The sequence below is a fragment of the Chiloscyllium plagiosum genome, chromosome 29 (genome assembly GCF_004010195.1).
Source record: "Chiloscyllium plagiosum isolate BGI_BamShark_2017 chromosome 29, ASM401019v2, whole genome shotgun sequence".
In the NCBI taxonomy this organism is placed as follows: Eukaryota; Metazoa; Chordata; class Chondrichthyes; order Orectolobiformes; family Hemiscylliidae; genus Chiloscyllium; species Chiloscyllium plagiosum.
This window is the reverse complement of record NC_057738.1, coordinates 14,539,621-14,563,381: the sequence shown is the minus strand read 5'-3', so window position 1 is coordinate 14,563,381 and position 23,761 is coordinate 14,539,621. Positions and strand designations below refer to the sequence as shown.

At 41.7% G+C, this 23,761-nt stretch overlaps 1 protein-coding gene across 2 annotated transcripts in view; it reads left to right on the top strand.

Moving 5' to 3' along the window:
• The window catches only part of LOC122564386 (doublecortin domain-containing protein 2-like), a 218,204-nt gene that overhangs the window by 153,916 nt on the left and 40,527 nt on the right, over positions 1–23,761 (top strand). For both annotated transcript variants that reach the window (XM_043719167.1, XM_043719166.1), the window contains exon 8: positions 13,036–13,133. In XM_043719167.1, coding sequence (XP_043575102.1) covers positions 13,036–13,133 — 98 coding nt within the window. The remainder of the gene's footprint in view (positions 1–13,035; positions 13,134–23,761) is intronic.

Sequence of the window (23,761 nt, the reverse complement as noted above, 5' to 3'; positions counted from 1 at the left end):
ATTTCCCTCCCTACCACTATCACAGTTCCGCAAAAACCATTCCCTCCACGACTCCCTCATCAGGTCCACACCCCCCACCAGCCCACACCCCCCTCCTGGCACCTTTCCCTGCCACTGCAGGAAGCGCAAAATCTGCGCCCACACCACTCCCCTCACTTCCTTCCAAAGCCCCAACCAATCCCTCCACATCCGTCAGAAATTTACCTGTCATCTACTGCATCTGTTGCACTCGGTGTAGTTTCCTCTACATCGGGGAGACAGGAGGCCTTCTTGCGGATCATTTGAGAGAAAATCTCTGGGACAACTGCACCAACCAACCCCATTGCCCCATGGCTGAACACTTCAACTCCCCTCCCACTCTGTCAAGGACATGCAGGTTCTGGGCCTCCTCCACTGCCAAACTGTTACCACCTGTGGCCTCATATTCTGTCTTGAGACCCTGCAACCACATGGGATAAATATGGTGGATTTCAACAACTTCCTCATCTCCCCTTCTCCACATTATTCCCAGGCCCAAACCTCCAACTCGACACTGTCCTCCGGACCTGTCCATCACTCCCCCCTCTGACCTATCACCTTCTCCCTCACCTTCACCCGCCTATTGCTTTCTCAGCTACCTTTCCCCAAACTCCACCCCCCTCTTATTTATCTCTCAGCCCAAACCCACAAGCCTCATTCCTGATGAAGAGCTTCTGCCTGAAATGCCGATTCCTCTGCTCCTCGGATGCTGCCTGACCTGCTGTGCTTTTCCAGCACTACACTCTTGTCCCTGTCATAATGGATAGTTGTAAAATCAGTCAGGCAGCACTAATCCAGTGATAGAACCTCTCTGGTGTATATAATCAGATAGAGTGAAATAGCAAACAGTTTTTTTTTAACCTTCTGGACATTGCATTTAAAAATGTAAAGATATCTCCCTTTGAAAATAGCTTATGACAGTTTTGCATGACACGTTTGACGGATATTTATTTTGGCAATTTTTCTTCATACATTTTACATATGATGTTGACAGTTCAAGTGTACTTCATGGTTTTTACTAGTTTATGCAGTTTATACTTGCATCTCAAAACAAATGGTCAGATTGAAGGCAGTTTTGTGGTGCAGCAGGGGGAAGGTCTGACCCTATTCTGTGCATGATTGCAGTATCAACTGTCCTTCCATGCAGTCTGGAGTGACCTCGAAAATAGCTTCATCAACATAAAAGCCTGCATTTCAGCTTCTAGTGCATGCAGATCTTGATGCCTCTCTCTTTTTCTTGGGCATCGGGAGGAAGGAGGAATACCTGAGGTGGCAGTGTCACATCTGACTAGTTCACACTCTACCACCTCAGTATTGGCACATTGGAGGGATGTAGTGTGCATGTGTAGTCGGTGACAGAGTATGGTACTGCACTGGAGGGCAGGAGTAGAGACATACTGCCCCAGTGAATTGTAATGTACGCTCTAAAGTGAGTCCCACTATTCCCAGAGTTGTCACTAAAACATTTATAAAGTCTGTAAGTTACCTCGCTTAGCTTGAAGGTTTGTTTTCAGATGTTTTGTCACCATACTAGGTAACATCATCAGTGAGAGTCTCTGGTGAAGTGCTGGTGGTATGTCCCGCCTCTCTATTTATAGGACTTGGTTTCTTAAGGTGACTGATGTCATTTCCGGTTCTTTTTTTCAAGCGAAGGTAGATAGGATCTAAGTCGATGTCTTTATTGATGGAGTTCTGGCTAGAATGCCATGCCTCTAAGAATTCTTGTGTGTGTCTTGTTTCACCTGTCCTGGGATGGGTGTGTTGTCCCAGTCAAAATGGTGTCCTTCTTTGCCTATATGTATGGAAACTAGTGAGAATGAGTCGTGTCTTTTGGTGGACAGTTGGTGTTCATGTATTCTGGTGGCAAGTTTCCTGCTAGTTTGTCCGATGTAGTGTCCCACAGTTCTTGCATGGTATCTTGTAAATGACATTAGTTTTGCTGGTGGTATCTAATGAATTCTTTAGGCTCATTAGTCGCTCTTTAAGGAAGTTGGTAGGTTTCTGAGCTACCATGATGCCAATTGGTCTGAGTAGTCTGGACGTCATTTCTGATATGTCTTTGATGTAAGGTAATGTGACCGTAGTTTTTGGTTGCGTTGTGTCTGCTTGTTTGGGTTTGTTTCTGAGGAATCGACGGATTATGTTTGTCGGGTACCCGTTTTTCTTAAAAACGTTGTATAGGTATTTTTCTTCTGCTTTTTTGTAGTTCTTGGCTGCTGCAGTGTGATGTAGCTCATTGAAATAATGTCTTAATGCAGCTCTGTTTGTGGACATTAGGGTGATTGCTTCTGAAGTTAAGTATTTGGTCCGTGTGTATTGTTTTTCTGTAGGCGCTAGTTTGAAGCTCTCTGTTATCTGTACATTCATCTGTCATGTCTAGGAATGAGAGTCTGTTGTCATTCTCCTCCTCTTTTACCGTAGAGACTTGAACAAGCTGCCCTCTTATCTATCCAACCCAAACTTTGGGTCCGTTACATAGATGACACCTTCATCATCATAAAACAGAACAAATTAGAGGAAAGATACAACACCATCATTAATATCCTCACAGGCATAAAATTCACAAAAGAGGAGGAGAATGACAACAGACTCCCATTCCTCAACATGACAGTTAAAGGTACAGTTAACGGAGAGCCTAGTATGGTGATGAAATGTCTGAAAACAAACCTTCAAGCTCAGCGAGCTAACTTGCAGACTTATCATCGACCTGAGCTACAAATCTTCGCAAACGTTGCTAACATTTATAAGGTACACAAAGATTCCTAGTTTACTTGCGTTTTGAACCCAGATTAATAGAAAACATGGACCAGGTTACTGGACTGAACAGGAATCACTATTTATTACAAAGTACTTACACCCTAGGTATATGTAAGCAATTATAAAACACTACTAATTAATATTTTTTTCTCATTTCACTCCACGGTTTTTAAAAGCACAGAAATTTTAAAAAAGGACATGGTCCTTACACATATTGTGCACAGTCTTTCGTGGAGGAGGGACAAAGGTCATGTTGAATCTCCAGTAGACAATGAGGTGGGGCCTCAGGGACCACCTAATGCAGCACAGTAATTGGAGCATCAGCAGATATATGAACAAATGAGGCCTTGTGAGTTCTTACATTGTGAATGGAGGAGTCCATGGTAGTATTGAACCTTATCTTGCAAGCTCAACGATATGAGCTCCAGACATGAGAGAATAGTTAACCTCATGGAGAGACACGGGAGTGGATACAAGAGCAGTGCAACCTCCTGCAAAACTTGAAGGGCTCACTCAATACCTGAGAGCAATCTGCTCAGAGTAGGAGCACTGACATCCATGGCATGCAGCAGGAGTTGCTTTCCCTTGATAGAACATTTGCATTGATGGCCCAAATGCTCCATTGCCACAGCCAGTCTCAGCTAACCCACCTGAAGGCCAATCTGGAGATGTGGCAATTAGTGAGGAAGGTGAAGATTCTGAAAGCAGCCTTTTCTTCCAGCGCCCCAGGCCCTAAGCTAGAGCCCTTGTCTACAATAGCTGTCCCTACAGAAATGCAGAGGAGAAATACAGTTTGAGTAGCTGGAGAGTTCAGCAGCCTGCAGCCACCTCCTCTGAGGCAATTGCGAGGGATGCTTTGTAGGAGCAAGATGAGAGCACTGTGACACCTCAGACTCTGGGTTCACCATGGTTTCACTTTATATCACTTTATTGGCATCACAGTTAAAGCCCTTGTAAATTCTGTGGTGCCTCCCGCTCCCTCAGGTATCATGTTGACAATCAGGCCCCACTAACACTGGAATTGTCACAAAAGTTAAAGATCTAAAAGAAAATGCAGAACTCCCCAATTTACCTGATTTTCAGACCCAACTTGACAGAAAGCATTGGCCAGATTTCTGTATAGATTAAGAATTGCTGTTTATTACAAATAATTAGAATCTAGCTGCAGGTAAACAGTTATAAACTGCTAGTTAAAAGTCAAACTCCATTATAAACACTCCCTTACACGTGTGTGCATCACTCTAATCGGCAGGCACAAACAGGAAAGAACGCATGGGTGCTATGGACGGAGGGAAAAGTAGGAAAGTGGGTCAGTGTCCTTTGATTACAGGTTCTGCTAAGATGGTTCTTGTTCTAATCAGAGTACTGCTTTTTGGTTTTCCTTTTGTGGATGCTTTCACTAGTTTGTAAGAGGCACATGATGGCTGATCCACACTTATAAAAGCTCTCTGACTTACTCATTATAAGTACATCTTGTAGCAACTGCTGAAGGAAGAGTAAACCTTTTATTTCAGGTTTAGAGTCAGTTTTGCTGCAGAAAACAGACACAGCTCCTGAATTAGTGGAGATCTGATGGCTTCTCCCTATCTTGATCCTAGCTCCAAGCTGTTCAGTTACCTGAGAACCAATCATGTAGTTGTGGGTAGGCAGAAGGCCTTTGTCATTGACAACTGGTCAATAGTTCTTAGATGAATCAGCTATTTATTGCCAGTTAAGTCTCCACTTGTACACACCCTTGGCTCCATCCTGTCTGCACCTTCTCATACTCCTGTTTGAACCAACAGCTTATCAACAGTGCCTGCAATGAGAGTTAGGTTATTTACTTTCAACAGCATGCAGCAATCCTCCAGCAGTCTTTGATTTCTGAAATAGTTCTTTGCCAAGTTCAGGCCGCAAATATATGGAATTAAAACTAATGGAAAAATATAAAGATACTGCCCTTGCTTTTAAACACTAGTACCCACAATCAGAATGTTTTGAGAATGAGCGTGGTTCTTATCAGGCGACAGTGAAGTCCACTTCTCATTGACTGCATCTGGAGCAAGGATTTCTGGAAGTGAAAGACCGGGAAAGTGAAACTGAGGGTTGATATTTGGGACAACTTAGTTCCAGACTGCAGAGGTTACATCAACAATGGTTTCCCACTTTAATTGTATTTTGAAATTCTTTAGAGAAAAGAAAATAAAGCAGCTGGTGTACGAAAATTAAAATAGTTGAAGTCAAGGCCATTTGGAAAACTCCTGACCAATCAGACTAAGGTTACTTTTGGGGACAAGAATAATTAAATGCTACTGATTGCTTCTGTGCAGGTACGTGATGGTAGAGTGGGAGTTGTGCCAAATTTGGTGTGGCTGTTGAAATTAAATTTTAATTATATCTTTTGTATCCCATGTTGCTACGATGTTAATGCACTGGCTCTTTGGATAGACATGACCAATAGGAAAGGGTCAGAACACAGCGTTACTAATCTGTAAAACATTTTGTGCCATGGACAATGAAGTAAATGCAATTTTGTACACCCACAGGGTCAACAAGATCTCAACGCGAGTACAATTTACTTGCAATTTTTCTCTGCTTTGAGTGCTGCCTTGCTCTTTTCCTTTTGAGCATGAACACATTATGAGTACTCTTCACATACCTTTATGGTTGTAAAAGCTTGGATCACTTTCTTTTTTATTCTTTATCCCCTATGCTATGACCTGCCCTTCATTTGCTCAGGGCAATTCGCTCAGTGTGCAAGATTGCAGAATTACCTCTTGCATTCTTCTCTTACTTTCTTTTCCTGCATGAGGTGTGGGTAGAAATCCCAGAATGTTAGCCTGGGGCTTTGAGTTACTAGTTCAGTGACATTGCCACTACAACACCACCTCAGCCTAAAGTAGCTCACATATAGAGACAACAGGGGCATTTTTGACTTTGTATCTGCGACTTTGTATTTTCAATAACACTTCATTCACTAAGCATCGAATTGTTCATAATGTTCAATTCAAACAGCATGGGACAGTTTTGATTTTGAGTGATAGTGTAAACCAGGCAATATTAGATTAGCTTAAAAATGTGTTGCTGGAAAAACGCAGCAGGTCAGGCAGCATCAAAGGAGAAGGAGAATCGACGTTTCGGGCATAAGCTTGAAGGCATCCTGCAAGGCCATCTGCTATTACATTCTCCTTCTCCTTCTCCTTTGATGCTCCTCTGATCCCCAGCATCTGCAGTCCTCACTTTCTCCTAATATTAGATTAGCTGTTCTTTCTACATAATTCCTTATCAGAGAAATAGAATTTACAAGCAACTCTAGAAATTTAGTGAACAAATTCAATAGACCCAAAGATGGTGGAGAGATTGTGAAGTCTATTCTTTCTGATGCGCAAACATCATACTGTCTGCTAATTAACATGATAGCTGCCTGCAGCCAACACTAAATGCACTGTTGAGTGGCTGCATCCCTCTGGTCTGAGGTTCAAGGTCTGCAAGGTTAACATCACTTAAAAGCTAAGCTCGACTACTTAAAGGCAGAAACCAGGTAATATCTGGGTACTGCAGTGGAAGCTCAGACAGGTGTGACCCAAGTTTAGCCTGCTGCATTGTTATCTCAAACTATTGCCAAAGTAGCTGTAGATACCAGCATTCAAAGGGGCTGGTAGGCTCTCACAATAGTCCAATAACCCATCTTCCAGAACTTGGCTGGGATTGCTGAAGCACTGTGCTGACCTGCTGTTCTCCCTCAAGATGATAATAAAGACCCACCCACCATCACTACTGCATGAATGCCTTTGCTGTGCCCTCTCAACCAGCCAGTCCAGGCTGCCACCACTGCTTGAAGGCATCCTGCAAGGCCATCTGCTATTACATTCTGCTAGATGTCAGTTGTGTTGGACCATGTTGCAGCCACTGGGGTTGCATTGTATAGGAGCACCAAGTCACACAACGTACATGGAAAGTTGGCACTGAGGAAATGCACAAGGGTGATTAGATCACATTGGGATTTGGTGGCTTTACTTTAACATTCTGGCCAGGAGATGCTGTAATGGTCAGTGACAACAAAGAGTTAAAGTGTAGGTTGGTTGTTGGACAGGAAATTGAAATTGCATTCACTGGCACTGCTACAGACAGGCCAGCCAGAAAGGGGATTTGTTGCTTTCCCACTTTCTCCTCCTCCTTTCCTCACACCACCTTCATCTTATTCCACCTGCTGTGTTTGCTTTGTCTTGCTGTTCATCTTCAGCTGCTTGCCATATGCCTGGTGACATTGATATAGTCCTCACGGTGACAATCTTTTGCAGCATGTAAAGGACCACTCTGAAGCCTGTATCATGGCCAGATGGTCAGCGCCCAATGAATACCATCTTGTTTGTCCAAATAGAGGTGGAACTGTGGAATGAAGGGATCATGACTGCTAATGTGACTCCAGACATTGATCTGCATGATGTATTGAGTATGATCATGTATAATTGAAGGAGTGGAATCTTTTCTGGTTTTAGGGGACCTTAGAATTTAAATCCACTATCTGCAAAGTGACTTGTGTGTAGTCAATATACCTTGCACCACAGGGAAGCCAACTTGCTTTGCAATTGTGATAGAATTCCTACAATATGGAAGCAGGCCATTTGGCCCATCAAGTCCATACCAATCCTTTGAAGACCATCTCACCCAGATCCAATCCATACTCTCCCTGGTAACCCTGTATTTTCCATGGCTAATTCGCCTCAGCTGCACATCTTTAGACTGTTCAAGGAAACCGGAGCATCTGGAGGAAACTCACGCAGATGCGTGGAGAATGTGCAAACTCCACACAGACACCTGAGGGTGGAATTGAACCTGGGACCCTAGCACTGTGAGGCAGCAGTGCTAACCACTCAGCCACCATGCTGCCCTAAAGATGCTGATGCCTTCTGTAATTGAGGTGAAGATTCTTGCTCACCCTGTAATTGTGCGAAGGGTGTTTCCTTGCTCTGCAGATGAAGTGAAGATGTTTATTCATTCTGCAATCGAAGTGCAGATCCTTGCTCACTCTGTAATCAAAGTGAAGATGCTTGTCTTTTTGTAATCAAGGTAAAGGTGTTTCGTCACTGTGCAATCAATATGAAGATGTTTGCTTGCTTTGCAATCATGTTGAAAATGCTTGCTGTCTCTGCAATCAAAGTAAAAGAAGTTGTCTACTTCTTTCTGCTGAGAAAGGAATAATTGTAATTATCTGTTTTGCAGTATAGAGCTTCCGCGATCTCCTTCCTTATGCTGAGATGGATAACAAACTGGATAATTGCAAATATCATCTACTCAAACCTGGGAAGAGACAGCTGTGTACATGATCATTGCCCTAGTCACCTTCACAACCACTGGCAATGCTCTGCTCTGAGGTGCCACTCTGACTGCAACAAGTGATAGGTTTCATTGAGTTCCTCCATGGGAAAATGGAGACATCTGTTGCATTGTTCCTCTCTGAGGTTACTATTGGAGAATTGTTCCTTGAAGACCTGGGCAGATCGGAGCTCATGCTAAAAGCTCTTTTACTCTTTCTCCTCTATGAGCAGCTTATTCCACTTGTGGCTTTCTCTGCCTATTTGCATTGTAATGCTATGAGTCAGCTTGGATATAAACCACCACACCGTATCTGGGAGTAAAGGATCTGAGCAGAACCCTTGAATTGAGAATCAAGACTTTGAAATGTCCCACATCACTGGAGCAGTATAAACAGTAAAACACTTCAAATCTGAGGGGGAGGCATTGGCCTAGTGATATGGTCATTAGACTATTAATCTGGTGACTCAGATAACGTTCAGGGGAGCCAGGTTCAAATTGCACTATGGGATTGAACCATTCAATAAAAAAATCTGGAATTAACAAGTTAATGGTGATCATGAAACTGTTTTCAATTATCAGGAAAAACCCATCTAGATCATTAATGTCCTTTAGGGGAGGAAGCTGCCATCCTTACCAGGTCTGGCCTACATGTAACTCCAGACCCACAGCAATGTGCTTGGCTCTTGAGTGCCCTCTGCGCAATTAGGGATGAGCAATAAATGCTGGTCTGGCCAGCAGTAGCTATAACCCATAAATATATACGAAAAGCTTTCAGAAACTCTCAAGAGAGTAAGCACAAAAATGTTAAGTTATTCTTAGAACTTTTAATTGGGTAGTGCTCTCAGCTCTTGTGATTAGATGTTGCTTAGAACATGGGAAAATATTCGGGTAGCTTTTTTTGTGGTTAACTTGCCCAAAATTCTGTATCTAGTTCATTTGGTTCTAAACTGCCAATGGAAGAAACATCATCCTGGTGTTTACCCAGTATATTCTATTACATCATTCTTACCTAATATATTGACCCAGATTTTGAGGTTGCTACGAAAAGTCATAGTGCTCACTGCTGACTATGAAGAAAATTGCCTACAGAGATCTATCAATCATTATTGCATGGATTTTCCATTTCCTAATGATAGTTTGAACTAGGCACTAAGTCAAAGGGATCTTCAAATGTCAAGCAGCAGTGATACCATCCAGGTGGGTAGGTAGCCAGTCTCAATGAAGGACGCTCAGAGACAGCAAATCAGGAGAGGAGAAATAAAGATTGGTGCTTAACTTATTATATAATCAAATGTAATGAATTCTTTTAAAACATTTATTCAAAATTATAGGGGCTTATCACATTATTTGGCATTACACAAAGATAAAATTTAATTTTCCAGGTGATTTTAAAAGTGATACCAGAACATAAAATGGCAAGTTCTCGACAGTTCATTCACTTTGAAAGATTGCTACCCGTGAGGAACTCAACAACACAGCATGTGGAAGAATTAGGGAGTCAGTGATTTAGAATTAGCAACTTCTTCAGTTCCCAAGTTTAATTATGCTTATAGCTGTTATTACAGTTGGACAACTAGGGTCAACAATTCCTAATTCTATGAGGATATCATTCAATGGGAGTTTTTAAATAGAAAAAGAAAACAATTCACAAGGTTTTGGTAGGTCTTTTTTCATATTTGCCTGTCGGTCTTGTTGATCTTGTGGGGAAATCCCTGAGGAAGTAAAGGTAATCAATTTCTAGTTTATCATTGTCATCAGGTAATACTTTGATAGAATTGATTTGCATGAATTGAGGTGGCTAGGATTGCAAACTGGCAAATATTTTGTCATCTACAAAAGCAAGGCTATGGTGCATTAAAAAGCACAAAATAGATTTTTAGGTAACTGGAACATTTATGTCTATTCTTCATGGAGATATAACACTAAACAGAAACAAAGAATGAATGATGAATGAAAGGATATGATTTAAATTTTATGCTGAGCCACAATAAATATCATATTGGAATAAAGACCCCTCACATCACCCAAGGAAACTTAAGAGGGAAATCAGGAAGGCATAAAGGGGACATGAGTTAAATTTGGCTGATGAGGTTAAGGACAATCCAACGAAATTCCACAAGTACATTAAGGGCAAAAGAGCAACTAGGGAGAGAAGGATTGACAAGGCTGTCAATGTGTGGAATCACAGGAGAAGGGTCAGATAATAAATATATTGTGCATCACTATTTTCTGTGGAGAAAGGCATGGAAGCTAGGGAACTTGGACAAATGAACAGTGGTGTCTTGAAAACAGTTCACATTACAGAAGAAAAGGTGTTGGACATCTTAAAATACATAAAGGTAGATAAATCCCTGGCACCTGATCAATTGTGTAGCAGGACATTATGGGAAGATAGGGAAGACATTGTGAGGCCCCTAGGAGAGATATTTTTATCATCATGTGTGGAATGAGCTGCCAGCAGAAGTGGTGGAGGCTGGTACAATTGCAACATTTAAAAGGCATCTGGCTGGGTACATGAATAGGAAGGGATTGGAGGGATATGGTCTGGGTGCTGGCAAGTGGGACTAAATTAGGTTGGGATATATGTGGTCAGCATAGATGAGTTGGACCGAAGGGTCTGTTTCTGTGCTGTACATTTGTATGACTGTATGACAGGTGAGGTGCTGGAGGACTGGAGAGTGGCTGATGTTGTACCTTTATTTAAGAAAGGCTGTAAGGAGAAGTCTGGGAACTACAGATGTGTGAGTCTGATGTCAGTGGTGGGGATTCTGGGAGACAAGGACTATGTGCATTTGGAGAGGCAAGACTGATTAAGGATAGTCAGCAAAGCTTTGTGCATTGGAAATCCTGTCTCACAAACTTGAGTTTTTTGAGGATGTGACCAAGAGGATAGATGAGGGCAGAGAGGTAGATGTTGTCTATGTGAACCTTTGAGAAGGTTCTGCTTGGTAGACTGGTTAGTTAAGTTAGATCACAGGTAGACAGGGTGTTGAAAAAGGTGTCTGTTACAGGTGCCTTCATAGATCAGAGCACTGAGTTTAAAAGTTGGGATGTCATGTTATGGCTGTACAGGACATTGGTCAGGCCACTTTTGGAGTACTGCGTACAGTTCTGGTTACCCTGCTACAGGAAGGATGTTATTAAATTGCAAAAGGTGCAGAAAAGTTTGTTATTGGAGAGGAGGATTTGAGTTATAGGCAGAGGATGGATAGGCTGGTATATTTTTCTCTGGAGCTTAGATTGAGGGGTGACCTTATAGAAGTTTATAAAATCATGAGAGGCATGTATAAGGTGAATTGCAAAGGTCTTTTCCAGAAGGTAGGGGAGTTCAAAACTAGAGGGCGTAGGTTTTAGGTGAGAAGGGAAAAGATTTAAAAAGGATATGAGGGGCAACGTTTTCCACACAGAGGATAGTGCATACAGAGGAACCTCGATTATCTGAAGGTCACGGGCGGGGAGCATTTTGTTAGGTTAATTGAATGCCAGATAATCGATGTTGGATAACATAGTTAGCCATGCATCAGAACCTTGCGATCTTGTTTGGATAATCCAAAATTTCAAATTCCAAAATTGAATGCTGGATAATCAAGGTTCCTCTGGATATAGAGTGAACTGCCAGAGGAAGTGGTAGGGGAGGGTGTAGTTACAATATTTAAAAGATATTTGGACAGGTACATGAATAGGAAAGGTGTAAGAGGGATATTGGCCAAATACAGGCAAATGGGACTAGTTTAGTTTGGAAACCCTGCTTGGCAGGGTATGTTTCTGTGCCATAAGACTCTATGACTTTTACTGAAATCAGTGATTAATCTGAAAATAGTTGATAATCCATATAACTGGCAGTGCAGGGAAATCTTTTCTGCTGCTGACTGCATGTTAAGATTTGTGAAATTAGGAGAGGACCTTAGCTGGATTGTTCAGCAATGACATCAACTTACCATTACACACCGTGATCTTCCTATGCTGTGTACATCTAGTGCACTGGGGAGGTGATAGTATTATTGCTAGACTGCTAATCCAGAGTTACAGGTAATGTTCTGGAGACCTGGATTTGATCCCACCATGGCAAAATATCTGGAATTAAGAGTCTAATGATGACCATGAAACTGTTGTCGATTGAAAAACCCCTTCTGGTTCACTAATGTTCTTTAGGGAAGGAAACTGCCATCCTTACTTGGTCTAGCCTACTTGTGATTCCAGATCTACAGCAATGTGGTTGACGATTAACTGCATTCTGTCAGTGTACCACATGTGAGGACAAGTTAAACAAAACTCTTCCTTTACTTGTGCTTAATGTCCTTACTGTAATGGTATCGTGTGTATGTGTGTGTGTGTGTGTGTGTGTGTTTTAGACTGAAACGGCACCTGCGCCACCAAGATACATGTACTATACAATCAAACTTTGTGATCATAGTGACAACAATGATTAAAAGTGAGAGAAGTAGAGAAAGCCACAGTGGGAAACAAGTAAAGGCAAGCAAATATGGAGAGTGGCCCCAACGCAAAGATGCAGTTGCAGCAAAAGTGATAGTTTCCAATTTTGACTGTCAATGCTGTGTATTGCCCATTTTCACTATTTATGTTCAGCGTGTATCCAAGTAATGATAGCCTGGTGTTGTGATCATTATTGGTTGGATCAGTTTTATACTGTATTTTTCCATACTCGCTGACCCATACATTTTCAAATAATAAATAATAACTGTGTTCTGTTTGGAAAGTGAACATCTGAGTTGGAAATGTACACATTTGTCTCAACTACAACATCTTAAAAAAAATCTTTTTATTCAAGTTCATTCAAAATGATGAAACTGGTGATCATGTATTCCTGTGAAATGTTTTTCATCTGTTACTGGAGCTGAGGTGCAGTTCTTGCCTTACACCACAGGTAGCCACTGTTGCATCATTGTCCATTCTCTGGCTCCAGTTTAATTTCAGCTATTTTCACTTTCTTTTACCCTGAAGGCTGTGTGTTTAAAGCTTATGAGGAAAGGACCGAGACCATGGGTGCAACAGAAGTTCAAGAAGATAATCAAACACAGGTCGAGCTGCCCATTGATCAGGTTAGTATGAAATAAACCTTCAAAACTTATTTGTGGGTGACTTAATAATATAGATTAAGAAATAAAATTTACATTTATTAGCACTTTTCACTATTTTGTGACGAAGGAGTTTAGCACGCTCGCCTTCATTGCTTCATTGAGTATAGGAGTTGGGACATCCTGTTGTGATTGTACAAGATATTGGTTAGGCTACTTTACGGGTGCTGTGTCTGTTTTGGTCACCTCACTATAGGAAGGATATTATTAAACTGGAGAGGGTTCAGAAAAGATTTACATTATTAAACATGGTGGGCATAGATAAGGTGAATAGCAAAGGCCTTTTCCCGAGGGTAGGGGGGTTAAAAACTAGAGGGCATATTTTTAAGATGAGAGAAGAAAGATTTAAAAAGGTACAGAGGGACAACCTTTTCACACACACGGTGGTTCATACATGGAATGAACTGTAAGGGAAGTGGAAGATGCCTGTACAGTTACAACATTTAAAAGACATTTGGGTAGGTACATGAGTAGGAAAGGTTTGAGAGGGATATGGGCCATACATGGGCAAGTAGGACTAGTTTAAATTGGGAAACTTGGTCAGCATGGACGTGTTGGGTGAAAAGATTTGTTTCAGTCTTGTATGATTCTATGACTCTATGCACATTACAGCCATTTAAGAAATATAAAATCTCTGTTGTAACATCTAAGGTGCAACAGAATTTGTGTACAGCAAGCTCCTATAAACAGCAGTATGATAATGCCTCCCACTATAGTAGTCTATTTTAAGAATGTCAGTTGTCCAAATACCATGACATTCCTGGAAGTCCCACTAATTTTCTTCAATGTAGTCACAAAGGATATGAGGGGTTTCTTTTATGCCCTTTGGGAGGGCAAACAGGGTTCCAGTATAACAGCTCACCCAAGAGATAGCAGATGGAATCTTGTGCCCTCCACAAGAGTGACATTGCTGACAGAGAGGGCATTCAATCCAGCAGACAATTGGCAGTCGTGGGGACCCCTCTGTCCACCTGCCTACAGCCTGGTTAAACCTGTGGACAGCCTTCCTGCCCCATTGCCAATTAAGCCCCCGTAAGTGGCAATGACTTAAGACCTTCAACCCACCACTGCTGCTATTCACCCAGTGCTGCACAGAGACTTGTTGTGCAAAAAGTACAGGAGACAAACCCATGTGGGATGGTTAGTATGTTCCTGGAATGTGTGAGGAGACATTTGAGAAGGGAGAATCTCTTGTTCAAGGCACTCGGTGCCTGATTGAAGAACCCTGATTTCAGAAAATGTGAGAGTTACCATCCTCTACCCTTGTTGTCAAGTCTCTCCACCCCATCGCCAACAACAATCATCTGTGCCTTCATGTCACTTCAATCCAAAGCCTCAGGTGGGCACCTCATATTAGAAAAAGCTACTGTTTCTGTTGTAGAAGCAATTGTTCCGTTGAATCAATAGACTCTGATTGACTGGCAACTTGTAGTTGGCAGGGCATATTCCCTGGGCACCTGATTGACCTGTCAAGTGCCTGATTGGCACTTCTTGATGGCACACAGCTCTCATCAGGCCTCCAGCCAGTGACTGGGGTCTCTGTTGCCTGCACAAGTTGGCAGAACAGTACTCCACTGGGAATCAGTGTACCCCATGTGCCTAGTCCCTTGAATAGGGCCTGAATGCACAATCTTCTGACACAGAGATGAGAATGTTCCCACTGAGCTATGCTGGCATGTCGTGTAGCCAATACAAATAGTGAGCAACTTCTCTCAATTCAAAGTAACATTGGTTTTCAAATCGAATGGAAGTGTGAACACACATAATAGGGTCAACACCAATGCATCTATGAGATGCTCATAACTACTCACTTCCAATTTATTGCATAGTCTTCCTTTTTGCCTACAACGTGCTTTAAAATTATAAGAGAAGGTTCTTGACGAAGACAGGGTCACAGAATTCAATTCATTGGCTTAACTTGTTCACAGAAAGAAAAGCTGATTAACATTAATTGTTAGGTGAACTGGCCATGCTAAATTGCCCGTAGTGTTAGGTGAAGAGGTAAATGTAGGGGAATGGGTCTGGGTGGGTTGCGCTTCGGCAGGTCAGTGTGGACTTGTTGGGCCGAAGGGCCTGTTTCCACACTGTAAGTAATCTGTAATCTGTAATCTGTAATTGATGATAAAATTTACAGAAGATTCTTCAGTGCAAAGTGACCGATACCTCCAGGGAGTAGTTGTTTTATGAGTACTCAATATGAAGTAAATGTTTGGGTATAAATAGAACCAATGTTCTGAAATTGAATTATTCCTCATTGACTTTCAGTCTGTGTTGTCTGTGGTGCGGGATGAATCAAACTACTTTTAACTGCGCTGTTCATGTCTTAGTGTTCTATAAATCTTGATCAAATGTGAACATGATCCAGAAATGATTACTTCTCGCATTAGTTTTGGGGGATAATTTTTTTATGAACATACTACAATAAACCAGTACAACTGTTTAAAACAAAGTATTGGTGGCTTTATTTTCACTCTGCTCTCTAATATCAAGATTAAACTTCAAGGTTCCATATTCTTCTCTGTCCTGTGCTAACACTATACTTGAATACAAACTCCCATTGTATTGATTTGAATTTCTTCCAGTTTCTGCACCAACCATCATTGTTAACCTCAAACAGAGATTGTCTTTTTTCATTCATTTGTGTGCTGTAGGTGCCAGTGGTTTCTTGCCTATCCCTAGGGAAGGTGTTGATGAGCTTCTTGGACTGCTGCAGGTCCATAAAGAGTAGGTATACCCCCAGAGCTGTTAGAAAAGGACTTCCAGGATTTTGACCCAACTAAGGCAAACTGAAGCAATGGCAAAATAGTTCCAAGTCAGGATGGCATTTGGCTTAGAGATGAAACTGCAGTGCCAGTCCCAGTTTCAGTTTTGGGCTAGTTCTACAGGATGGGCACCAAAGCATGAATAAAATATACCCCCAGTTCTGTGCTGAAAGCATAAAATTGAGGGAGTTAGATGGAGCAGCGAAAAGTTTCATTCTGTATAGCTGCTTTGTTGATTCTCTTAATCTAATTCATTGTTATTATGCTCTGTAACCTTTGTTTAAATGGTGAGTAAATACATCTGCATGATCTAACTGATAACTTTATCCCTGACTTCAGGAACAACAAATAGATGATTACTTTTAACAAATATACAAAACTGTTCAAATATATGAATAGAAATTGACTAGAATTGAGCAAATAAAAACTTTGAGTTAATAGCTGTAACTGGTCATTTAAAAAGAAATGGCCAGGTAATACATCTCTCTGTTTGAGACACTGCATTGTTTGTATCCTGCTGTGATATATTGGAGCAATAAATGCATTGTGACCTTTACTTGCCTAGTTTCAGGAACACCATATTCCACAGTAGCTCTCAGGGCACTCATATCAGATTTTGTTCTAGATACTTACCTGGCTTTCTCCTGGATTTGCTGAAATAGCCCCTATTCTCTGTATTGCAGGGTTGGCAGAGGGAGGGGTGAGCTATTCTGTCCACTCACTAGTCTTTGTATAGAACTACTAAATCTTTTCATCACTCTTTCTTGTAAAATTCAGACAATGTAGCATTTGAAGAATATGAAAAACATGAAACGTAAACCAGAACAATTGAAAGGGAGTGATGCTATTTTAGTGTTTTCAGGTGGTTTGTAGATACAATATATGATCAGCATTCTAGTCTTTGAGCAGTTTTTTGATTGGCGAGTGCTTGCAATTCAGTGTGATACATTGAGCTGCATAGGATTAACACTAAGTCTTGCAAAGCTAAACTCAACACTGGGAAATCTAAATATTAATTCAATGTTTTTCAGGGAAATGTGCAACTATATCAGCATCAATGAACTGGCAATTGTTTTATAGTTTGCACAGGTAAAATTGAAACAAAGTCAAAGCTCTTTATTGAAACATATTTCCAGAATAATGTCCTTCTTGTTTTTTCACTTACGTGGCTGCAAATAGGTATCTCAAAGTGAGTAGTTATATCATGATGGCATTAAACAAAAGCAAGTCTCCAGGGCAGTGGGTAACATGCTGTTAGAGTGCTACTCGTTTACCTCTGGGAACTGGCTTTAAATCAAGCCAAGACAGATGGGCTTAAAATCTCCTGTTCTCCAATGGCTGTTAAGGTACTAAGTGAAATAAGTTCTGGCAGTCTAATTCTGCTTCCCAGTGGGCATGACTTCACATCACAAAACTGCCTTCACAATCACAGTTGGATGGAAAAAGAAACAAAGAAAAACTAACTACCTAAAAGGCATTAATTAAATCCCTACTGACACAAGCTATGGCTGTCTCAAGAATGTCAGAGACTATGGCAATGCTGTAATTCTATGTTTGTTGGTCACACAAAATTTAAAACAACATTTTTGATCAAACTTTGTAATAATATAAAGCATTTGCTTGACTTAGTGCTATGACCCACTGTGGCCTTAATGGAGTGCACCAAGGATTTGTTCATATCGTGACTAATAGAGCAGCATCGAATGCCAATAGATGGCTGGTCGGTCTGTTGAATTGCCACACTCTGCAGTGGCTTGTCCACACAGGATTAATGGTCTTGGAGGAACCGTTGTTTCCGATTGTCTGATCCTGTATAACCACCTTTAACTGCTTCTTATAGAGACAAGTTATATATTAACATGACTTTTGACCTTCGAAGTAAGATAATGCAGTAACTAAAGAACAAAACTCCTATTTATCCATGAACACCCAACATGAGACTGAAATGGAATACACTCATTTCCACCTTCTCAAAGCCAATGAGGGATGCACAACAAATGCATGCAATGCCCTCATCAACAATTAAAGAAAATTAGGAGAGCAAAAGGAATAATTTTCACAGTCACAAGCATAAAAAAACTTACAAATCAGCAGTCCACAGTGATTCTGATTCTACGAGTCTGCCCCAAATTTCACATTTGCAAGAAGTGATGATCTTACAAATGGTTAATCAGGAAAGCAGGTGTACAGAATGTTGTTGAGCCATGCAGACTGTACTTCTAAATTTGATCCCTTTCCAGTATTGTGTTACTGCTGTTGAACAGGATAATAATTGAAGTGCTAAAGTTAACCTTGGATTAGGATAAAGAAGAATTAGCTGTGGTTCCTGTTCAGTATTGCTGTACTATTGTTGAACATTAAGCTGCACTTGGTGGGATTGAACTTGATTATAGCTATTAACTTCCATTGCTGAGCTCACGTATGTGGACTATTTGGAGGGCTGTTAGTGGTCTGTAGAACCACACTGTTTGTTATTTCCTTCCAATCCTCCACTTCATCTTCCCCTCTCCCTATAAAAGGAGGGGAAAATTGAGAAGGAAAATCACTTCGTTTTTTAAAATTATGAATGGGATTCTTTAGTTTCTACAATCATTAAGCTGATTCTAAATCTGTTAGAAAAACCTTTTAAAGCTCTGCTGCAATGCTTTCAGTGAATTATTAGCAATGTCAAAATGATAAAATAAGACATAAGAGGTGTTGGTCACTGTATAGTTCAAATGTGAACAGTGCACCTTGAACTCACAGGCAGAATAGGAATCTGGTCCAACTAATGAAAGTCAAGATCAGTAGCTAATATTTGTAGCTGAAAGCAATCAGTGCTAGGTTTACAAGAATATGGTATCTGGGTGGCAGATCAGATATTCACTAGCCAGTTTTGTAAAGCCGATCAAGTCACGATGTGAAAATGACAATGAAGAAAGAAAAAATAGTCACGAATAACTGCTCCAATAAAATCATATTAGATACTAGAATACAATGTAATCTGAAAAATTACAATATAAACTGTAATACATTATAATGTATATACAGAGCACTGATCATTAATAACAAATTTATTGCAATAAATTAATTGGCTTTGGTCTTAATATTCATAGGAAAGGACCTCCTAAGTAGGTAGACTGGGTAGGGGCAGTGGGGGGAAGGAGTCTGAGTTGGGAAATTTAGTATTTTGGGTTTCCCAAATTCTGTGGAATCATGTGTGTGTCAGTTTTTGTTCTTTCCTTCCTTCCCTTGCTTGGAAAACAGCCAGATTGAAGTCTTTGGTCTCTGTCAGGTAGGGATCATTCTGGACAACCATGAGTAACTCCATAGCATACAAGGTTATGGGCCCAAAGCTGGAAAATGGGATTAGAACAGATTGATGCTTGATAACTGGCACAGGCATGATGAGCTGAAGGATCTTTTTCTGTGCTGTATAAACTCTATGGACTCTATGAAGGTGCAGGAACAGACAAGGAACCTCCTGTTGTGTTGGTGGGAATGTGCAAATCTGACCGCTGACCCTAAGGGAGAGGAAGGGGAAGAATTCTGAAGGGTTTTGATCCCTTACCCTGGGTGGGGTAGAGTGGGCATTTGATCACTGACCTGGGAAGGGCATGGGGTGACAGCTTAAGGTGCATATAAAGCATGCATACATCTGGGTTTGATAGAGCTGGAAGTTGCAAGGGATAAGATACCTTGTTGTGCTGGTTAGAAGCATTTGTACCTTTACTGAACAGCTCATAGCGGAGTGATAGTTTAGGTTCTTTTCCTAGTCTACTTGAGTTAAGCCTGATAAACGTGTTAAAGATATGGCTTCCAGTCTGCTTATAATATTTAAGTGTTCAACCTACATCCTTCGGAGCATGTTGGCTGTCTATCCTCCAGTGTTGCCTCTATTAAACCTGGATGTGGTAGGCCGAATTTGGATTTGAGGTTTTAACACTCGACCTGATCTAACACTTGCCATTTTGTAGGTATTAAAATTAAGCCTTTGTTTTATCAATGCCTAGTATTAAAATTAAGCCTTTGTTTTATCAATGCCTACCCTCGATATAGAGTCATAGAGATGTACAATATGGAAACAGACCCTTCGGTCCAACCCGTCCATGCTGGCCAGATATCCCAACCCAATCTAGTCCCACCTGCCAATACCCAGCCCATATCCCTCCAAACCCTTCCTATTCATATACCCATCCAAATGCCTCTTAAATGTTCCAATTGTACCAGCCTCCATCACATCCTCTGGCAGCTCATTCCATACACGTACCACCCTCTGTGTGAAAATCTTGTTCCTTGTCAGATAACTGTCTTGTTTATGTGTTCCTTATCTTCAAATTACCCAGTGCTTTTCCTTGGTCTATCCTTTGTCATGTTCCAACAGTTTCTCCAGCTCCCTTCAGCCTGCTTTGGTTGTTACAGTTGCCAGATGATCTTGTTATGAATGCTTGTCTCATGTTCAAAAGTGACTAATGAACTCAGCTGGCAGGTACCTGCTTTTTCAAAGGGGAATGGCATTTTGATTGACACCTTTATTACTTTGGGATCACCTAATCTCTCTTTGAAATGGTTTTCCACTGCTTGTATGTGTATTTGTACAAGACTAAGTGGCGTGAAGTTGATGAAAATGCCTTTATATAGTTGTGTTTATGTACCTAATATATGCTCAGTGAGTGGTAGCGGAATTGAAGTGGTATGGGAGATATCAAGGGGCGTGGAGTGACAGCTGTAGGTGCATACAAAGCATGCATACAACTGGGTTGATGTGCCAGTATGTGGAGGTGGGCCTCCCAAGCTGCCAATCTCACCAGTCACCCCATTGCTGCCTCTGACCTATTTATCACCCCAGGAAAAAAAAGGGTTATTGGATTCTTTCAGTTTGGAAGATGGTTGGGAAAATTCCTGACTCCCAATACCCATCTCAATGTCAAAATTCCAGCTAATTGAGTCCAGAGATGACAAAAGCACCAACGAGATATTTAATGTGAAATGGACTAATGTTTGCCAAGATGCATGATGCCCCACAGCTGGAGGCAGGCGGTGTTTACAGCTGAGAGTGTAGGATTGGAAACTCACTTCTGGGTCAACCTGGATTCTAGGGAAGCAATCATTGTGTGTGAAATCTTCCTTAGCCCCAGAATGATGTGGGCTGTGGCAAAAAAGTTTGGGAAAATCATGTGTGATGTGCAGCAAGACCTTCTCAATGTTGAGAACAAAAAAAAGGAATTCCCATTTTCCAACCAAGTGTTGGGCAACAAGATTCTTACTCATGAGCAGTGAGAGGCCCAATTCCATGCGTCATTGCTCTCATCTTATCACCTACATTACTACAAAATCTCGTTGCATTCATATACAGTTTCCCATTCGTCCACCTAGTAGATAGAAACTAGACACTGTGCATTCCCAACATGTAAGTCAGAGTGGTTACCTGGTGACCCCAACTCACCATTTTGTCCTCCAGATCTCCACCTTGGACACTGGCACTGATATCTTGAGACATGGGAAGCACTTGCATGCATCCCATTTCCATGGACATTGGCATTAAACACAAACCAGCCTCATTGCATTATCATGGCACATCACTGATCCACTTTCAGTACAGTTCTGCACTTCAAAGCTGCACTTTGAAGCTCACAGGCATCTTTTATTGGACTGCTGCTGCAAGGACACTTTCCACAACAGGGACAGGGGCACCAAGTTCATGGCTGCATCTCAGGGTTCCTCATTTGCTTGCTCACTTGCTTTGTGCCTAATTTGATGTTTATAGCAACCCTTCCTTGCCTTGCCTGTTTGCGCTTTGTCCCCATACCTCTGTCTCATCTCGCTTTTTTATGCAGACACAAAGCCTGGCAGCTAATCATGGTTGTCAGCAGTTATCAGTCACTGAAGTGGACATGTAGCTACAATACATGCAGCATCAATCTCACAGCTGCACCATGTGCGGACTCTGTGCATGCTAAACACAATGCTTTTGCATCAATTGAGTGTGACATCTTTAAGTGGAGTAGCCTTCAGTCAGGTCTAAGGAGACATCCTTCAGGTAACGACTCCTGGCACAGTAAGTCAAGGACAGTCCAGAATCCTGGCCATGGTAGGTCGGCTGCTTAAGGTCATTGGTGTTGGTGGGTTCATACTTCCTCAGCCTGGGGAAGGGATCATGTTCAGACCTTTGGATCCAGTGCCATCACTGTGGGAAATTATAGGAAGACGATCAGGAAGCTGTATAGATTATCAATTTGAGGTCTAGACATATCAATCAGGCCTGCCCATTGAAGCCATTTGCTAAGTGGGGTGTAGTCAGTCCTAGGCATTGTCCGCTAAAGATTATATAGAGCTTTATTGGGATCTTTGCTGTGGGAGAGAAGCTGGGAAACTTAAATGTAGGCACTGGAGGCAGCATGGTGGATACAGAGAGGAATTCATTCATAAAGGCAGGTAGCTCAGTATACAAAGGGGGAAGAATATAGAGTGTTGAAGCAAAAGGAGTAATGGGGGGTGTTATCATTGACACTCAGCAGCCTGGGCTTCCATGGAGGGACAGTGCTAAGTTTGGCATGTTTACATGACATTCCTGGGGCTGGGGGACTTGTGGGAAGAGGGGTTTAAAGTAGGAAATTGAAGATCTGGATAGGCAGGCTGATTGGGTACTTTGGGAAGTTCAAAGCTGATTGGGTTGACTTGGAGACTTACCAAGAAGAGAACGTGAGAATGTATGTGTTTGGGGGTTCATCAAAGGGTAAGATTCTGACTCTGAGACTAGTCAGAGGAGTGACTGCTGTTTTCTTCCAATTTGCAGTAAATAACAAATGCATAATGGAGTTGACAATGCCATTGACCACACTGAAGTGGGGAGGGTAAGTGCTTCATTCTGTGAGGGAGCGGGTTTCAAATTCGAGTGATGTGAGGCTCTTCGAAAGGGAACAGCATGACATAGACACCCACATACTGAAGGTGAAACACACCTGAGAGCATTACATGCTTTGTGAACCTTAGGCATTAACCTCTTATGTGCAGTCCAAATGCTTGCCCCGAATCACTTTTGAGCACATGAAGCAGCATCAGGAATCAATCCACTCATGGCTGTGATGCACAATCAACATTTTGGTGTTCGGAAAAATTGATTGTGGTTGACAAAGTAGTAATCACCTTCCACACTCCCCGTAGCCTGCACATGACACAGGAGCTACTCACTTTACCCATAAGATATTGTGTAGCATAAAGAATGGATAGGCTGTATACCTTCAGTGTTATAGTTGCAACTAGAATGACATTTGCTCACACAGCTGATGAACAAAGTGAATATATATTTTCAAATGTATTGATGATGTATTGCTCCTGTGTCACATGTGCCCTTCTACCTTCTTTTTTACTACATTTTGGCAGTCCCGAGCACTGCAGCAGGGGCAAAGGGAGTCTACTGTGGAGCAGAGCCTGTTGGCTGTGGAGTTTTGGTTGGGAGACCCTGAGGACATTGTGCTAGAAGACCCAGACATGCTGTGGTGATCCTCGCTCTCACCTGGCTAATGTTCCTACTGAGGTGTTGGTATCTGAGTGTGTGCATGTGTGTTTGTGTCAGTGTGTCTGTGTCAGCCATGCCTGTCCATCCACTGAGGCATTAGTGCTCCTGTCGTCAGATTTGGATGAGGGAATGTTGTTTGGAGCCACTGCCTTGACCACAGAGATGTACTTGTAGGAGACAAAAAAAGAGTCTAGATTAGAGAGGTGCTGGAAAAGCACAGCAGTTCAGGCAGCATCTGAGGAGCAGTAAAATCGATGTTTTGGGCAAAAGCCCTTGGGCAAAAGGAATACAGGCTGAGAGCCTGAAGGGTGGAGAGATAAATGAGAGGAGGG